This window comes from Eleutherodactylus coqui, chromosome 1, assembly GCF_035609145.1.
Source record: "Eleutherodactylus coqui strain aEleCoq1 chromosome 1, aEleCoq1.hap1, whole genome shotgun sequence".
NCBI lineage: Eukaryota > Metazoa > Chordata > Amphibia > Anura > Eleutherodactylidae > Eleutherodactylus > Eleutherodactylus coqui.
In genome coordinates this window covers 378,634,413-378,653,592 of record NC_089837.1, presented here as the reverse complement: position 1 = coordinate 378,653,592, position 19,180 = coordinate 378,634,413, and the positions used below count along the sequence as shown (strand labels likewise).

General features: G+C 43.4%; 1 protein-coding gene across 1 annotated transcript; it reads right to left on the bottom strand.

Annotated features, from left to right (window-relative positions):
* Positions 1 to 2,042: 2,042 nt before the first annotated feature.
* WSB1 (WD repeat and SOCS box containing 1) lies at positions 2,043 to 16,404 on the bottom strand. Its single transcript, XM_066578858.1, has 9 exons — positions 16,243 to 16,404; positions 14,377 to 14,545; positions 11,524 to 11,792; positions 9,145 to 9,276; positions 8,266 to 8,366; positions 6,394 to 6,566; positions 4,878 to 4,991; positions 3,538 to 3,645; positions 2,043 to 3,447 (listed from the first exon to the last, which is right to left on the bottom strand). The coding sequence occupies exons 1-9, from the start codon at positions 16,280 to 16,282 to the stop codon at positions 3,285 to 3,287; spliced, it is 1,269 nt and encodes a 422-aa protein (XP_066434955.1). The 5' UTR covers positions 16,283 to 16,404; the 3' UTR covers positions 2,043 to 3,284.
* Between the last annotated feature and the right edge of the window lie 2,776 nt (positions 16,405 to 19,180).

Here is a 19,180-nt window from a genome sequence, read left to right as displayed (position 1 = left end):
GCAGCCTCACGGGCCATAGACACAATTGACAGGAGAGGACGCATTGACTTCCATGTTTTAGACATGATCTGTGACCTGCATGGAAATGAGTGGGTGGTGAACGGTGACCTTTTCCTATTATGAACAATGGATTCTGTGTTCTTTATATACCGGTTACCATTCATTATGTGACAATGTGTTCAAAACAGCAATATCGTGCGTTCAGTTGCAGCAGGCAGAAAATTCAAACAATCGGCCTGTGTAAGGACTGCCTGTTTGCTTCACCCACATCCATTCACAGTAGTCATCAGAAGCAATGTCTAAACAAAATCAGGTGCGAGGCATTTTATTCCTCCCTTACAGCAACGTTTGTGGGGTACTACACGGACTATCGATATTTGCAGACAATACATGGAAATACAACAGAGGACAATGTACAACTGCAAATTTACCTAGACAAGCTGGAGGCTTATGTAGAAAAATGGCAAATGAAGTTCAACATTGATATGCACATGGGCAGGAGAAACGGTTGTCACCAATACACACTAAATGGGGTACTGCTAGGGAAAAGTGATATGGAAAAAAACCTGGGGGTACTAGTGGACTGTAGACTCAACTGGAGCAATCAATGCCAATCAGCTGCTGCAAAAGCAAAAAAAGTCTTGCAGTGCTTCAAAAGAGGTACAGGGGTGAGGGACGAGAACATTATTCTTCCACTTGTCAGGCCTCACATTGAATACTATATACAGTTCTGGACACCGTGCTCAGGAAAGCACCACAGGAGGAAAAAAAATGTATTGTGTCATTTATGCTGCATGATAAACACTTAAAAAAACAAAAAAACAAGTCTATGGCAACAATCGATGAAAGAAAAAGAAAAAAAAATAAAGAAAAGTGTTATGGCTTTTGAAAAATAGAGATGAAAAGCCACCAAAAATCGTTGCGTTCTTAAAATAGGCAATCTCCTTAAGGAGTAACCAAATAACTATGTATAAATACATTAGGGGATAATACAAGGATCTCTCCCATGATCTGTTTATACCCAGGACTGCGGCGGTAACAAGAGGGCATCCACTACGTCTAAAAGAAAGCAGATTTCATCACCAACATCGAAGGGGGTTCTTTACTGTAAGAGCAGTGAGACTGTGGAACTGAGGATGTGGTGATTGCAAAAATCAATACAGGACTAGATGCCTTTCTAGAGTGCTATATTACAGGTTATAGACATTAAATAACCAGCAGGAACATTTATCTGTGTCTTGAGTTAGGCAGAACTCAAACATCGATTCACGGATTATTCGGTCTGCCATTATGGAGTCGGGAAGGAATTCTCCCCCCCCCCCCCCCCCCCCTTCCACTCCAAATGGCAGAAGCAAATTTAGCCCTTTCTCTGGATCAACAAGGAGGGGAGGGGAAACCGGCTGAACTTGAGGGACATAATATGTTAGGCTGAAGGGAGACAATGTTTCGACTTTGCAATAAAGTCTTTTACCAGCTTGAAAAATACTTTATTACAAAGTTGAAATGTTGCTGTCAGTGTGTCAAGGAGGATACAATGCATCGTGCTTGATGTTTGCACCATCCATGCTGCCAGTGTAAAATTCTTTGATCTAAATTTGGATTCAGGGTCAGGATCCTCTCTGGGTTTGCGCTTTGATCTGCTTCCCTGATTACAGTATCAGGTTTGTGCTGCTTGACCACATATTGATTACACTAGGGATGGGATATCTGACATGCTCAAGTATCCAACAATTCTCCTATGAAAAAACAAGACCCTTATACTGTAGAACAGGTCATTTACTGATGACATTCCTTTAAACCACTTTCCAGAGATTTTCTACATGTGCCCAGCCAGAACATATAGAATTGATTGGCCGTTAACTACGATTCTGCTTCTCTACCATTTTCTATATGGGATCTCATGTTAAATGACAGAGTCTATGATGTTGTGCTTCCTGTATTTGATGTCCACAAACAATTGTAACTAAGTAGTATGGCAATCCATGGTATACATTACAGAGGAGCTGTATTAGTTGGTAAAAACTCAAGGGTACACTCCAAGCTACAGAAGTTTGGCTTTATTTACATTATGGCAGTCACATGTACATATAAAAAGCTTTAACAATCAATTGATAACCTTGAACAAAAGACATTTCTTTGCAGGTTGATCCCGTGTTAATTCTACTCCTTTGTCCAAGGCCAGTTTGAAAAGCTTATTACAAGTTTTATTGTCTCCCTTTAGAAAACCAGGGAACGTCCCTTTATCCTTCAGTTAGAGATACAATTCCATTCTCATTCATGCCAATAAAAGCTACAAAAGGAAACGATAGTTTGTGAACATAGCCTTAAAGCAAGGAGCACATTAACACTGGTCAGATTAAAAAAAATTTTTTTGGTACTCTATTCCTTCCCGTTTAAAGGAACTGAGGGAGAGGGGTTGTGAAGAGGGAGGGAAAAACCCTCCCCATCAACTGGGCCAAAAACTAAGCTATACTGAATGTCCTACACTAGTCGTCTGTAAAGGGAATGTTATTCAAAAATGACAAGTGACAATTCCATTAGTCCTACATACACTTTATTTATAGACCTTTTGACAAAATTAAACCAATACATGGTTAGCATTATGCGCACTGAATACATTCAACAGACCAGCAAGTGCAAATAAACAGCAGAAGGCAGCACTTCGCTCATCTTTGGCAGCTAACCAACATAGGTCCTTGTATTATATACAAGGCATACATACATAGAATGTTGCAGCACAATCTACCCCAGTTGCAAACAGTGCCTTACATAACTCCCACATTTACCAATTCTAGTTCGAACTTGTGAGAGCGTAGTGTAGCAATATTATAAATGCACCTTCGAGCCTTTACTTAAGAGGTGAAAAAGTTTAGCCAGATAATATCTTTCCAGCCATAAAAGCACCGGGTGCAGTAACTTGCAACACTCACTATACTGCTTTAGCAAAAAGGGGGAGACGCTTAGAAACTACAAAAACAGCCAGCCATAAGAAAAGAAAATAGGTCTAAATAATTAAGCAAGAAACACATGTAATAGCAGCACACATATTTACAGTTTCACAGTTGTACAGATTAGGTGTCCACATTCCAATTCTAAGTTGCATGATGTCATACACTCCTAAATCACAGTTAAAGCTGAGTGATCAGAAATGCATAAAATGTTTAAATACTGCACTTTAAATATTCAAATGTGTTGTAACATTTAAAGCATAAAGCTTGTAATGCATTTGTGGGTAGCCAGTCTCAACACATGGAACCGCTTTGGAGAAAACCAATAAGAGTTCCCTATAGGATTTGGTAAGAGAGAAACTGCATGATTTTCTGAGGCACTGGCAGCTTCTGGACTTGGTTTGTAGTCATGACTCTTCTTATTGCCATACGACACAAGTGTTGAAGGCTGGACACATGAGTGGGTGTAGCCCAGAAGTGTACATTTCCATCCTGAGTTCTGTCAAAGAAAACCATAAATTAAAGCATGGGAGAGGATGTGTGAGGCATGTTTACACTAGAGTAACACGGAAGCAATGGTATATCTTACCCAGCAGCTAGAACACTGCCATCAGTAGAAAAGGCACAGCAAAGACCTTTATTTAGAAGTGCAACTTCAACAGGGTGCGACTGATCAATACACCAAAATCTCACCAACCTGCAATTTCATATACAAGATATATTAGTTTATTCTTCCTTGTTTATTTCTGTAGTCATTTGTAATGGAAAAAACAGAATTCTGTTTTAATAAAAGGTTTTGCTGAAAGTTCTGAGTTGAAGAAATTGACTCGATGTTTATTAGGTCATTACTAGAGATGAGCGAGTATACTCGGTAAAGGCAATTGCTCCTTCAGCGAGTACCTGCCCGCTCGAGATGAAAGGTTCGGGTGCCGGCGCGGGGGAGCGGTGAGTAGCGACTGTCAGCAGGAAGGAGCGGGGGGGGGGGGGGGGGGGGGGATTTCCTCTCCGCTCCCTGCCCAAACCTGTCGTCTCGAGCGGGGGCAGGTACTCGCTAAAGGCAATGCTCGCTCGAGCAATTGCCCTTAGCGAGTATGCTCGCTCATCACTAGTCATTACTCATTAAAGAAAGTCTGTCACTGAAATTTTTTTGCTTAGCTATTCAATACACTTTTACATGCAGGACATCCCCAAAAAGGGTTTGCATATGTCAATTAGCTATAGATTTCCAAAAGGCGATCTACATCTGCTGGCAGTCCAGGCTTACTGCCAGCCTATTCATCTAAAAACCACCTTGCTGAGCTATGTTCTTTAGTGTTTGTTCCACCTTTAAAGCGCTTTGTCACACGGGCACATGCACTATTACTTTCTCTCAAACTAGAATGACTTCACACACACCGGCTGTCATCAGCCTGGCGCCAGCACTTTGAAGATAGACTGCATGATTTCTCCAGTGGGCATAGATTGAGTTTCCACTTGGCAAGGAAAGGGGCATTTTAAATGAACTGGCAGGAAGAGAGCCTGAACCACTGGCAGAGGTAGACTGACCATTGGATGGTCCACATCTAATTAACAGATTGCAAACAATTTCTGGAGTGATATTTCAAGATGGGAGCCACATTTGAACAAGAGGATTCCTTATGGAGTATAAGAGTACATTGCGTTATTAGGCAAAAAAAAAAAGGTGATAGACTTTTTTTAAATGATGACCTGAACCCCCAATTTTGTGGAATCGAAGATATACATGCATTACAAAAGCAGAACGAACCCCGTCAGCCATGAGGGAAACAAAAATTGCAGAAATACTAGGTTTTTCTACCTTCAATCTATGCAAATTTATAAATCTATTTAAGTCTCTGTAAGCTCCTACAGTAAAAACACTACCAGATATCTGAACAGAAAAAAAGAAAAAAAACAATGACAGAAACTTACTTATCATCGGCAAGGCTTGCAATATGTACTCCATCGTGGCTAAATGAGACCGATCTAACCCAGCGACCATTATCTCCCCCTGCAAATATTGGTGTTGGTGGGGGAAATAAGTGCCTGCAATAAAAGTTAAAAATATAAAACAAAGTCATGTAGTCATTTTCTATACAAGTATCAAAGTGGATTTAGGAAAAAGTGTTCGCAGAGTTTTTATTTTTCACCCCTAGAAAAACTATACATTTATGACTGAGCGCAATATACTATACAGCCAGGATAACATGCAAGGTCATGGTTTAAAAGGTGGACAAGTAGCTTTCAAATGGAACACTCTGGACAAAACGGTTACCATGTGTTCAGCCTAGTATAGAACCTAAAGGCAGAGTGGCATTACACAGGAACTCAATCTCCTGCATTAATTACAGCCTCCTCAGGCCCTGAATAAGGCAAGCCCATACTTTTTGCCTCGAGTGTTCCTTTAAAAGGAGTTATCCCACAAATATCATGCATCACAGGATAGGCAAGATGACTGATCTCTAGGGCTCCAGCCAAGGATCTCACAAAAAGTAAACCCCGAATCCACTTAGGCCTCATGTCCACGGGCAAAAGAAAAATTAAAATCCGCAGCGGATTTTAACTCTTCTCCTGCCCGCAGATCCGCATCCCATAGGGATGCATTGACCACCCGTGGGTAGATAAACACTCGTGGATGGTCAATAAAAGGGATTTAAAAAAAAAAAAAAGGAGCATGAAAAAATCTGGACCATGCTCCATTTTCGTGTGGGTCTCCCGCGAAGCCTATGGAAGCCGTCCGGATCCGCGGGAGACACAAAAAAAAAAAACAGGATTTACTCACCTGCTCCGGTTCTTCTCTTCGCCGCGGCGCCATCTTCTCTCCGTCGCGGCCGGATCTTTTTTTCTTCAGGCCGGCGCATGCACAGGGCACGTCACCAATGTCATCCTGCGCATCCGCCGAGCCGAAGAAAGAAGATCCGGCCGCAACGGAGAGAAGATGATGCCGCAGCGAAAAGCAGGAGATCCAGAGCGGGCGGGAGGTAAGTTTATTCTTATTTATTCTCATTTTCAGCGCTCATGTCCGCAGGGCAGGAGGGACCCGCTACGGATTCTCCATGGAGAATCCGGAGCGGGCCTGATTTTCCCCATGGACATGAGGCCTTAGTGAAAGGATCAGTAGCGAGCATGTATGGCCTACAGAGACATCTGAGCACAGCGCTCAGTTATCTCCAGCAGCCCCACAGAAGTGAATGGAGCGGTGGTCACACATATGCACCTCCACTCCATTCACCCAGTGGACATGGCATGTGTCATTCTAGTGACTAATAGGGGACTGAGCAATTAATCATTTATCATCACTCTTGCGGAGAGGCAAGAGATTTTCATGGGCTAACCCATTAAAATAACATTTTCCTACGGAGAATTAAGAGTTCCAACATTAAAAAGATACACATTACTTTAAAATTATGTTGAGATTACTTAATAGGTTATTTTGGCATTTACATACCCAAGATCAAAAAGAATACACCCAATATGGGGATCCCAGACATATACTCTGGTATCGTAAGATGCAGTAGCCAACAAAGCTCCGTCAGGAGAGAATTCACATGCCACCACATCATTGTAGTGTCCTTCTAGTTTACGGATCATAGCATATTTATCCATGTCCCAGAGAAAGACCTACAAGGCAAAAGACAGTTGTTACGGTCTATGTATTGGAAACTTCAAAAGAGGCAAATCTAGGATACTAACTACAAAAATGTTCTGTTAATTAACTTACAATTAAAATTACATTACTTGCTCAGTGTCATACCCATATTAATGGGATAACATTACATAAGAGTAAGCATGCAAAAAACAAAAACACAAAAAAAACTTAATTAGCTCAAGTTAAAAAGTTACGGCTAAAAGCAAGGTCTATAAAATGCACAATATAAAAAAAAAAAAAAAAGTGAATTCTGTTGGTTTTTAAGTCTACAAGATAACAGTTGGGTTCTGCATTACAACCCGTTTGCAAAATATAATGCTAGTTATATAAACAGAATAGAAAGTTATCATATGGTTGCTCCAGTAGTACCCCCTTTGAGAGAATAAGTTCACTTGTTTACAAAAGGCTTGAATCACCAACGTGAGCCCAGGGAGAGAAACAGATACTGCAAGAAAAGAGAGAGTTGACAGCCAAAAGAAATGACTTTTGGCAAACAAGACAATAAACTAACAATACAAACTTTCGACTCATTTATCTAATAACTATTACTTAGTAGAAGTAATATTTATTATCTAAATATATACTGAGGTGCAAGTCACTTCATTTATATATGTGACTGCCAACGTTAGGAGACCAGGTTGAAGGAAACAATGGTTATTTCGGTCATGCTTAAGTGGCTATATATTTTATAATTAAACAAAGTTACTTATTAGTTCATTAGGAATTTCCATTTAACTGGAGCATTGTAAGAAAAAAAAAAAAAAGAAAAAAAAAAGCAAAGCAGTTATGGGCTTAGTCATAAAATAAAAAAAACAGCAAAAACAAAAAGACAGAAGCAGAAAGTGGACATCAACCAGCACCTACATGCGTATAGTACCCCTTGCAGTTGATTGCAAGGTTACTTCATCCTATGGCATTGGTCGTCCCCAGCCTGGTAGCCAGAGATGCCACTCTGCCCAGCTAACACCACTGTGCTCGCCTTTGTGTGGTGCCAGCTTAACCTCAATCACACCCATATTGCTGCCACCACCTGTGACAGGGAAAGCAAGAAGCTTATGGAAAACACGCAGCCTACAATAGCATTGTGTTAAACAAAGAATGTCTACATCCAAACAGGCTACATTTTAGGTGTGAACTGCTCCCGGAGAGAATGGCTGCTGTACGCAAATGCTTAATCTAATGACAATGACATGAACAAGTAAATCAATGCAATCTTGTTGAAAGGTAAAAATTTAATACGTTTATACTATGTATTGAAAAAGGTATTTGCGCCATAAGGGCAGATTACAGGAGCAGCACACCTTGACTGCCTTCAGCTACAGCAGTAGGTCAATGTAAATGCAACAATTCAATGTCATTACTATACAATGGGCATTTGCAGAACCATATGCTATAGAGTCAAATCTTTCTATTAGCATGTGCGAAGCAAGGTATGAGACCGATGACACCGTGAATGGATTCTGGCCAATTACTCATTACAGGATTTCAAAATGGGATTGCTTGCCAAAAGCAGTGCAAGTTATGATTATTTCTGCCAGCTTACACTTTCAGCAAGTTCCATCATGCATCATTAGGCTTTTAATCAATGTGCTAAAAAGCATTAAAGACACTGAGCACAATCTGAATTTGATTGGACATGAAAATCTAAAAATAAGGAACTTTGAAACCTACAGCTTTCCCAGATCCAACGGAACACAACATCGAGGAGTCCGGAGAGAATGCACAGCAGTAGACCCAGTGCTGGTGGCCCCTTAACACCTTCATCATGTTGCCTGAAGGACAAAAAGTTTATTACATCAAGAAAAAGAAAAAACACAACATTAAAATATAAAGACAATAGGCGAGACAAGTTTAGATTTACTAATACAACAAGTTCCAAAATCAACTTGGATGCTCATCCTCAAACAAAGCAAGTATTTCCCGAAACCTCCGGACTGTTGCGGTTCACTGGATGGAAGACAGACAGGTCCACATCTAGTCACATTACTGCAGTGGCACATGTCAGGAACCCTTTTACCGGGGATTAAGAAATTTCCAGCCTCCATAATTGCGGTGGTTATGCATTAACATTACCCGATTACTGCTACATAACGCCTTATGGCCATAAACTCAGCCGGCTTGCAGCATTAAGGCAAAGTTCACACATTTTTTGCATATAATTTATTTTTCTCAGTAAGTCAACGAAACAGTCAAAATTCTACATATCATGGAACAAGCAATTGAAATCTGCACTAGTTTATGCACCCCACAAGGCCAGTGCTTACATCTGGGTAACCCAAAGGAGCAGTACAACAAAATGCTAAATAAACTAGTGTTAAGAGTCGCTGCCGCACCCTGAACAAGGCCATAAGGACAGGCTAACTGTATGAGTGTGCAACAGGGTCAAATACCATAGAGTCCGTATGCCAATGACAGACTCAAAGGGCATCTTTGGAATATTTTAAGTATGCCAGTCATCCTACCTGACTTAATTGCCCAATTTCCCATCCAGATGTCCTCAACTACATAGCTATACATTTAGACACTAATACAGCATATGAAAAACCGTACCATCATCCTTTAGGTCCCAGACCCTGAGAGTTTTATCTCTGGAAGCAGAAACCAGTATAAGGCTGCCATCTGGGGCAAATGTCAAGTCTCTCACAATTTCAGTATGATCCATCAGATTAAGGAGGAGCTTTCCTAAAGAGAAACAAATAAGAGATTCCCATTAAAAATGAATTCATGCACTTCGTATGGTAAACCAACAAAATGCATGCCACAAAGCTTACCCCCACTTTTGTGACATTTCAGAAAAAGCTGTCCTGTGTATACACATGAGGTACACTTTCTGGCCATTACATTACTTGTATATGGCATTTATCCCCCTCTCTAGGCTACCCAATTCACAGTTTTTCCCGAGCTGCTGGGTGGAGACTACTTCTTATGATGGCTCACATACACAGCACACATAGGAAGACATATCTTCTCTCTCACTGTAGCACACATTCATAAGTAATAGCATCATGGAGGGCAGTGTACAGCAGCACTGAGCAGTGTAGATGTGATTTCTATAGCTGTGACACAGCAAGTACTATTAGCCGCAGCAGGTCTATAGGAGTCTCTCTGCTTCTGTTATACTACACAATATCACATTCTGAAACCTGTTACTAGAGATATTTCACACATCATGTAAGCGCTGCGGAATAAGTGGGCGCTATACAAATAAACCTTTTTAAATTACAACAGGTAGTGACAGCAACTTAGAAGAAAGGATGCCTAGTGGTCAGTAATTTGGTGCGATTTTTTTTTTCAGCACAAGAACTTTTTTTTTAAGTTGTGATTTGCATTTTTGCTGATCATATAGGCACAACATTTTTCAGTGTGCAGTACCTTTTTAACTTAAAAAGTTGATACTCGGGTAAATGACAAATGTTTCAATGGATTACAACTATGGTTTGGAAATGCGATACAGAACAGAACAGTTTGATTGTAGTCATTAAATCAAGGTGCAAAGTGCATCATCTGGTGTTTAACTTCTTTTCAGACCAGGTTATCAGTCTGATTAATTTGCAAACAGTAAACACAAAAGGTTTATCACGCAACCTTTAAAAGCCATTAAGACTATTCCGCCAACACTTCTGGTTCCTACAGACTGTGCAAGGAGCAGCAGCGAGCCCAATTCACTTGAATAAGGCTGTACTGCAGTTCCTTCACACTGCGGGTGCCTAGTGAACCGCTGCGCAAGGTAAGGTTGTGAAGGGGCTTGCAGTCCATTTTCAGGACCGATAGAGTGCCAAGTGGTTGAACCCCCATCCATCAAAAAGTGGTGACATACTACTGACATCCAGAATAGAATAGTGGTCAGCAGGAAAAAAAAAAAAAAAGGAGAGACTACACCCCTCAGTAGTTCAATGAGAGTCACCAATGCACGCTACAGAGAGGGTTTGGACCACAACCCACCAGTACGCTAAGTATCAAAAGCTATGGCAGCAATGGAAGATGCAAAAGAGTAAAAAAAAAAATGCAAAGATACTTTATTCCTCCATAAAAAAGACACTTTTTATGGAGGAATAGTCTGTATTTTTACACTTTTGCATCTTCCATTGATGTCATAGCTTTGATACTTAATATAATATTGACATGTCATCAGTTTAAGATGGGAATACCGCTTTAAAAAAAAAAAAAAAAAAAAAAGAAGGTCATACAGGTTGAATACATTTCAGGTCAAAACATGAAAAAAAGCCTCAGTCTATCAGTCATTGGACTTGGCAGATTTTCTAGTGACTGCGGCAGCACTCGCTATTACAGTATTAGGCCTGTTATATCATGTGTTACAGAAGGTCTGAGCATTTGTGGCGTAAAGGTACTAATATAACTTGAAAGATAGCTAAGATATTTGTCAAGTTAAAGAAAAAAAAGGGGCCGGGGGGGTCCAATTATGTAACAATATGGTATCAAAATATCATTGCAAAGAATGAAGATGTTAACTTAAATAAATGCGATCCTCCTATTAAAGCCATGGGAGTGCAAACATTCAGGAGGTGGTGCCATCTGTAGTACAAAGTTACAGTCTAATGGTTACTTACACAACATTGCACTAAATTGTATTATAATAAACGTGAAGGGGATGTTCTGTAGTTCTACGATGGTGACAGCTCTATTCTAAATGTATACTAACATGTTATTCAACAGGATCAAGAAGAGGTAAGTGTTAAATACAGGCCAGAGCCAACGGTGTCACCACACAGGCATTACACTCTGCAGAACGGGGAGCAGGAAAACCAATTCGTACAGAGACGGCCGGTCAAAAACTGTAGGGACATAAAAGAGTCCGCCATGCTTTCTAACAATCCCCATGATTCCTAACCATGCACTATACAAAGCAACAGCAAACATGTTATGGAGGCCTAATCGATCTAAGCTGTATGCATTGGCTCTATGAGATACCTGTATAAACATCCCATATCTTGATGCGTCCATTGCTGAGCCCTGTAGCAAGCAGGAGCTGGTCCTGCCCGAACTTGAACCGATGCCATTCTATATTCACACAGCGACTCTGTTTTTCTGGTACAGATGATCCAAAGGCCAGACTCCAGACAACGTCTCCGCAGTCTATGGTGTGCTCCTGCGGGTTGTTCCTTTGTGCGACATCACTGTTCTGTCTCGACAGTCTCCCAGTTGGCACGTTTACACTATTCTTGGTGCTGCCAGCAGTACTGAGAAGGAAGAACACATTTTAAGGAAAATAAACCCTCAGTCAACAAATCAACAATTACAGCATTAAAAAGGTTCATGGCTATTATAACACATAGTACATAGATTTTACTGGATTGAATCCAGTGATGTCACCAAAAAGCAGTACAGTCAGCCTATCCGAAGCCAGAACCGACCAAACAGAGAATCTGGAGGGGAGTAGAATTAGCAGCTCAAAACATTCTCGTCAGCCAACAAACAATTTTACAAAAAGTATCATCTCTGACAACCCCTTTACGTAAAAACCACAATAAAGAGCTCATTACTCCCTTCTACCCAGCACCAGATCTCCTCGGATTAAATGTTTTCAGGCTACTGTCAAGCTGAGCCATCTTTTAAACAGGCTGCTGCAGCCAATGACAGCGGTGATCACCGAGCTATGTCACTGGCTGCAGCAGCAGGTTTACGGGACAGCGTAAGCCAACTGTAGCCCGTAAACATTTAATCAGTGATGAGACCCGGGAGCTGCTGCTAGGGTAGATGCAGGAATGAGAAAAAAAATGTGTAAGTAAATGATCTATTATCACATAAAAGCATTACCTATGACAACCCCTTGTTGTCATAGGTAATACTTTTGGGGGTTTTCCTTACACACACACACCCCCCCCCCCCCCCCCCCCCGCCAATATTCCAGTCACATAAGAAAATAGTAAAATAGACTCTATTCACCCATCCCAGGTCCCCACATCTCCAGTGTCGCCCTGTCCACTGGTGCTGTGTAAGGATGCTGCAGTCAATCAGACTTCAGTGATCAACTGCAAAGTTGTCTCTCCAGCTGCTGCAGCAATTCTGTCCAGAGGCCGACTACAGCCTTCAATAGAGCACCAGCAGGGAGGAAAAGGGGCAGCGCTGCAGCTCCAAGGACCTGGGACAGGATGGTATGGCCAGTTTTATTATATTTCTGTATGGCCAGCATATTGAAACAAATCTATATATTAGAAACCCCCTTCAGGCCTCTTTCACACTGGCAACAAAAACGCATGTATGTGAAGCTCATGGTTTCCAATGGGTTCTTTTTAGGCTACAAAACATCGCTCTGTGAAAGAACCATTGGAAACCACGGGCTTCACATACATGTGCTTTGTAGCGATGATTTGGTAGCCTGTGTGAAAGGGGCCTTAAGCCCATCATACACACAATTATGATCGGTCAGAATGTGGCCTATCAATCATCCATACAAATGATCTGACCATCAATATACCCAACTAAACGGACAGTTTACAAAAAAGTCTGAGCCAACTATTTCAGCATATTCAGTAGGAAGAGGGTCGGACTCCTCTTGTGGCAGCTTATCCTCTGTTGATATTCAAGGCTTGCAGCCCTTCTTTCCTGACATTTGCCATCTGAGACAGTTGAGACACTACCCATATACATTAGATAGTGGGCCAATCTTAGCGTTCATCTAATGCAAGAGTGCACACCTTTTGCTGGTCTGAGGGCCACATTGCCATACTGAACCACTTCCAAGGGCCACAAGGGTATTCCCATCTGAGACATTAATAGTATATTCTAAGTATACACCATAATAAACTGAAGCTCCACTTCCAGAACTCCCACCTATTAACAGAATGTTCATCCCCCCCCCCTCCTCCCCAATTGGCACTTCAGAGAGAGGGTACAGCCTGGCATTTTATAAGTCCTATAAACTACAATGGAGAGTGCTGCATGCCTATACAATGCCTCCAACTCATATACTCATTTTGGAGTGCCAAACAGATCAAGAGACTCTTAATCTATAGGGGACCCCAGACACTGCTACCCAGGGCACCCTTAGTACTTGTCCCAATCTATAGGGGACCCCAGACACTGCTACCCAGGGCACCCTTAGTACTTGTCCCAATCTATAGGGGACCCCAGACACTGCTACCCAGGGCACCCTTAGTACTTGTCCCAATCTATAGGGGACCCCAGACACTGCTACCCAGGGCACCCTTAGTACTTGTCCCAATCTATAGGGGACCCCAGACACTGCTACCCAGGGCACCCTTAGTACTTGTCCTAATCTATAGGGGACCCCAGACACTGCTACCCAGGGCACCCTTAGTACTTGTCCTTATCTATAGGGGACCCAGACAGTGCTACCCAGGGCACCCTTAGTACTTGTCCTAATCTATAGGGGACCCAGACATGGCTACGCAAGGCACCCTTAGTACTTGTCCCAATCTATAGGGGACCCCAGACACGGCTACACAGGGCACCCATAGTACTTGTCTGTTCCTGTTGCCCTAATATTTGCTACTCCTCTTTACCCTGACATGGAAACTACATGTGAGCAGCCACATATAGATAATTCTATGTCTAGATGATTGGGGAGAGGGGGTGTTTACACAGATTGGCACTGTGGGCTGCATGTTCTGCACCCCTGGACTAATATGTAGGGTCACCATAAATTTAAGATATTAGTATAATGTCTAAATCGTACTATATACAGCTAGAGTAAACCATTTGGATTAAGATGAGCCAGTGATACAGGCAGCAGTAGAGAGATGACAGAGCAGCTCATATCAGACTAGTTATACATATACTGTGGAATTATAGGATACTTACAAGTTTTTAAGGCACTGAGACCAAGGAACCAGCTTCACAATTCGATGACCCTGAGACCAGGCAAAATAGGAGCCGTCTGGAGCAAAAGCCACTGTCCAATTTTCACGGCCATACTTCTGCTCAAAAGGAGAGGTCGGTGATATCAGCTCTCCAAGGCTCCGTGATCTTACTGAAGGAGGAGAGGACAGACATGAGGACACCGAAGAGCTTCCCTGAACATAGTTACATGTGCGGTGTGACCTTACTGAAGGAGGAGAGGACAGACATGAGGACACCGAAGAGCTTCCCTGATCATAGTTACATGTACGGTGTGACCTTACTGGAGGAGAGGACAGACATGAGGACACTGAAGAGCTTCCCTGAACATAGTTACATGTGCGGTGTGACCTTACTGAAGGAGGAGAGGACAGACATGAGGACACCGAAGAGCTTCCCTGATCATAGTTACATGTACGGTGTGACCTTACTGGAGGAGAGGACAGACATGAGGACACTGAAGAGCTTCCCTGAACATAGTTACATGTGCGGTGTGACCTTACTGAAGGAGGAGACGACAGACATGAGGACACCGAAGAGCTTCCCTGATCATAGTTACATGTACGGTGTGACCTTACTGGAGGAGAGGACAGACATGAGGACACTGAAGAGCTTCCCTGAACATAGTTACATGTGCGGTGTGACCTTACTGAAGGAGGAGAGGACAGACATGAGGACACCGAAGAGCTTCCCTGATCATAGTTACATGTGCGGTGTGACCTTACTGAAGGAGGAGAGGACAGACATGAGGACACCGAAGAGCTTCCCTGATCATAGTTACATGTGCGGTGTGACCTTACTGAAGGAGGAGAGGACAGACATGAGGACACCGAAGAGCTTCCCTGATCATAGTTACATGTGCGGTGTGACCTTACTGCACCCTGCTGCAGGGATATGGGTGCGGGCTAGTAGTTGTATAGGATCCAGGACACTTCACACCTCTACAAGACATTATTAAAGGGGTAAAGCGAGCCGTGACCAGTTTTAAAAAATTTTTTTTTAAGAGAAACGGATTTAAACTTGAAACCAGAGTTTGTTTTTTTTTATCCTGAAGATGGATCCTTTCCAAGAAAACATAACGGTGTCTATCAGTTCGTTTGTTTTTATGCCTTTATTATTCTTTTGTCCCACCCTGTACGCCCATTGAAAAATGGATCCGTTAGAGATCCGTCAAAAACGGGGACTTTCTGTGCGGTTACATCAGCCAATACCCAGAACATGTATATATAAGAAGAAAATAGGTCATTTATCAGTTTGATCTGTCTTTAAGCAGAGCTGGCCCAGACCCCTGAGCTATTGTATCTATGGGGGAAGGAAAAAGTCTGCACATAACTGAAGCTTAGAGAATCCCATTGAAATCAGTAGGACGGAACGGTTATCCCATCTCACAGCTCCTTAACGGAAATGCAAGAAAACCCAAGAATATTGATATAAAACTACAAGAAAGTCGCAGACAATCCCTCCAAGGAATATTGGCATGGCAGGCGGCGCTGATGGACGGGCGTGCGTGGGGTTAGGGGGATGGGAGGCGTGAGGAGCGCTGGGTGACTGTCAGCAGATGAAATAGGTGCAAGGAAATTCCACCCGAGAGGAGGAGGAGACAGCAGACGTGGGAGACACAGCCTCCGCAATGGCAGCAGACAGCGACCACTGTATGTAGAGGGGAACACCTCGCACCGCTCTGGGCTGAGCAGCCGGACACACCGACCAGCCGCCCGACCACACAAGGTCACGTGTCTGCCGCAGCCCACTGCTACTAGGCAGGAAGCCATCCCCCGCTCCGCTCCATTCATCGCGCCGCTCTCACTGCTCCGGCCGCCGCGCACTCACCTATTTCATCTTCGTTTACAAAGTCGGGAAAGCTGGCCATCTAAATAGAAGCCAGACGTCTCGGCCGGTACGTGCCTCGGAGGAGCTCTAGACAGAAATCAGCTACGACCGCTACCGACACCCGCACTCCAGCGACTAACCTCAAAATGGCTCATACAGCCCGTACACCGGCCGGGGGCGGGGCCGTGACGTCACCACCCCAACCGCCGCCAAGCTAGCACTAGAGGCGTTGGCTGATCCCTGGGGAGGAGTTGCTAGGAGGTCATGTGACCAGTCAGAGGAGGAGGGGCTTATTCTCTGCAGCGGTGAGCAGACGCGTGCGCAAGCTTCTCATACGAAGCGCGTCCTGCGCGTCCGGCTCCGTGGGAGCTGCTCCGCTCCAGGCATGGGAAAACCCGGCTGTACGGCAGCTGTCTGTTTCTCATCAGCTGTAAGGAGCACTTCTGCCCCCTTGTGGTCGACTCCTCAATATTCATGCTTCAAATGTACTTGGCTGAACTCCGGTTAGGATCCGCTGGTTGTCTTAAAGGGGCAGCGCTCTTATTTGTATCAGGCACCTTTTTCCTATTCACTTTCTTAGGGCTCATCCACAGCGCCGTGTTGTCATCCCATATTACACGGTGAACGGGTTTTCATTGATCCAATCACACGAGCGTGTAGATATTCGTGAGAAAACCCTCGCGGTGTGCTCTATTTCTCGGCATACCCCACAGTGTGCGCCCTGTCCTTTTCTGTGGGCAGCGTTTACATTGCTGTCCATACGCATTGTGTGCGCCGCTTAATACACAAAACCAAAAAAAGACAGTCGCACTACACGTGTGCGTGAGATACGCAGCCCGCGCAGTGCACTCGATGCACATACATGGCGGTAGCATCACACAAACTGGTAAAATGCGCAGGGTTTTACGCATACGCACGTGTGAGACCCTAGGACCGCTCTCACACGGGTGCGAAAATCTCACACGAATATGAACCCATTCTTTTGAATGGGGGGCATACACATTTTTAAAAAACAATTTCCGCATGCGGAAACAAATCGCAGCGTGTCCTATCTTTGTGCGTTCTCTCCCATCACAGCGCCCATTGCTGTCAGTGCTTTGCGCCACTTGCTAATGGGAAGCCAATGCAAGATCTCTCCGTTGAAAACAATGGGAGAGACTCTGCAATCTTCCGCCGCGGCCGACAGCCATGGCAGAGGATCACCATCTCCCCGAAATGATGCGAGGTGGTTTTGATAAAAAAAACAGAAATCGCATTTTGGTGAGCGCCATATTGGGCAGTGACTACAACCTGATATAGCACTCACCCATGTGACATTACCCTAAAGGGGTTTTCCAGGGAGAATACTACTGATGATGTACCGTCAGGATGGGTTATCAATAGTGATCGTCAGTCGCTCAGGACCCCTGCTTCCGCTCCGGCCTCTGTGTATTTGTGGCACTGACAGCATGCGCCCGCTCAGCTGAACGGTCGGGTCCCGAATGACGGACCCCTGTCTATCAATTATTGATGACCTATCCTGAGGAGAGGTAGGTCATCAGTAGTATTTTCCCTGGAAAGCCCCCTTAATAAGCCAATTTATGGTAAAAAAAAAAAAAGTTTAATTTTTTGGGGTGTTAGCCATGAAAATCAACAATAAAATGTGAAAGAACTATATCAGGCGGGAAATAAAATTAAGAAGCCTGGACCAATATCGCATTCTTAAACCTGTGATTTTTTACATGCGATTGCAGTACATTTTGCAAGAAAATCGCATTCGCATGAAAATAACTTTTTTAAAAATTGAATTCCTTTTTCTTTGTTTTCCATGAGAATTAATGGAAGATTCTTGAATAGAATCACCCAAAAATAGGACATGCCGTGATTTTTCTTTGGTGGACCGTCAGTCCAAGAGAAAATTCATCATGTAATAAAAAGATAGAATATGATGTGGTATTTCCATGTGCAAGCGCCCTCCATATCGCTATTAGACAGAACTCGCACTTTAAACTCGGCCATGTAAATACCATCTTATAACATGCTCCCTGACCTACTGACTGCAATCCCTGCTAGCAGCCATCAACCGCCCCCTGCAGTCATACTGATTCTGCCATCACATGGCCAAATGTCTGACCATTGTCTATGTGTATAGCATCCCTCACTCTCCACCCCGCCATACCGCGCACACCGCCAGCCCCTTTATCTTCTGTATCCCCCCATTAGCTGTAGTATGTAAGCTCGTTGCAACAGGACCCGCACCCCTACTGTTCCCATCAACTGATTACTATGTAACCGTGGTTCTGTAATGTTTTGTACTTCTGTCTTTCTGTATTCCCCCTGTCTATGTAAGCGCTGCGGAATATGTTGGCGCTATACAAATAAAGCATACTGTGGGAATATCTGCAGCTAGTGCTCCAAAGCAACTTGTAGTCATGTGATGGTTGTGGTAAGTCAATCGCTACAGTAGTTTCCTAAGGCCAGACGCAGACGGATGTAATTCCCTGCATGCTACCTATGTGAGACATAGCAAGCATGCAACTATAGTGCATCACTGTGTACTTGTCTTGCCATGTATGTGCGCGTGATACACGCCAAGATAGAACATGCTGCAATTTCTCTTGCATTTTTTTTAAACGCAATTCACCAGAGCGGAAATGTGGCTGCCTATGTGAGATTGGTACAGTGTATTCTGCGCACAAAACCCACTCGTGGAATACACTATACCAACACGGCCATGGGAGGCCAGCCAAAGACCGCTACAATCGCACGTCATGTGTGCCTTTTCAGATGCACAAATATGAACCCCATTCTTTTGAATGGGGTCATACACATGAGCGATTTTTTTCCCCCCACATGACACTGTGATGCTGTGCAGAAAACAAATCGCAGCATGTTCTATCTAGCTGCGTGCTCTCGCATCGCAGCCCCATTGAAAGCAATTGGAGAAACTCAGCGATCC

Bases quoted from the DNA above. Each gene is read 5' to 3' on its own strand.
- WSB1 (XM_066578858.1), bottom strand. From the start codon at position 16,282: ATGGCCAGCTTTCCCGACTTTGTAAACGAAGATGAAATAG. The intron at 14,546-16,242 runs GTGAGTGCGCGG...CTCCTCCTTCAG, and splicing joins TGTAAACGAAGATGAAATAG to TAAGATCACGGAGCCTTGGA. The intron at 3,448-3,537 runs GTAAGATATACC...TTTCTTTGACAG, and splicing joins GGCAGTGTTCTAGCTGCTGG to AACTCAGGATGGAAATGTAC.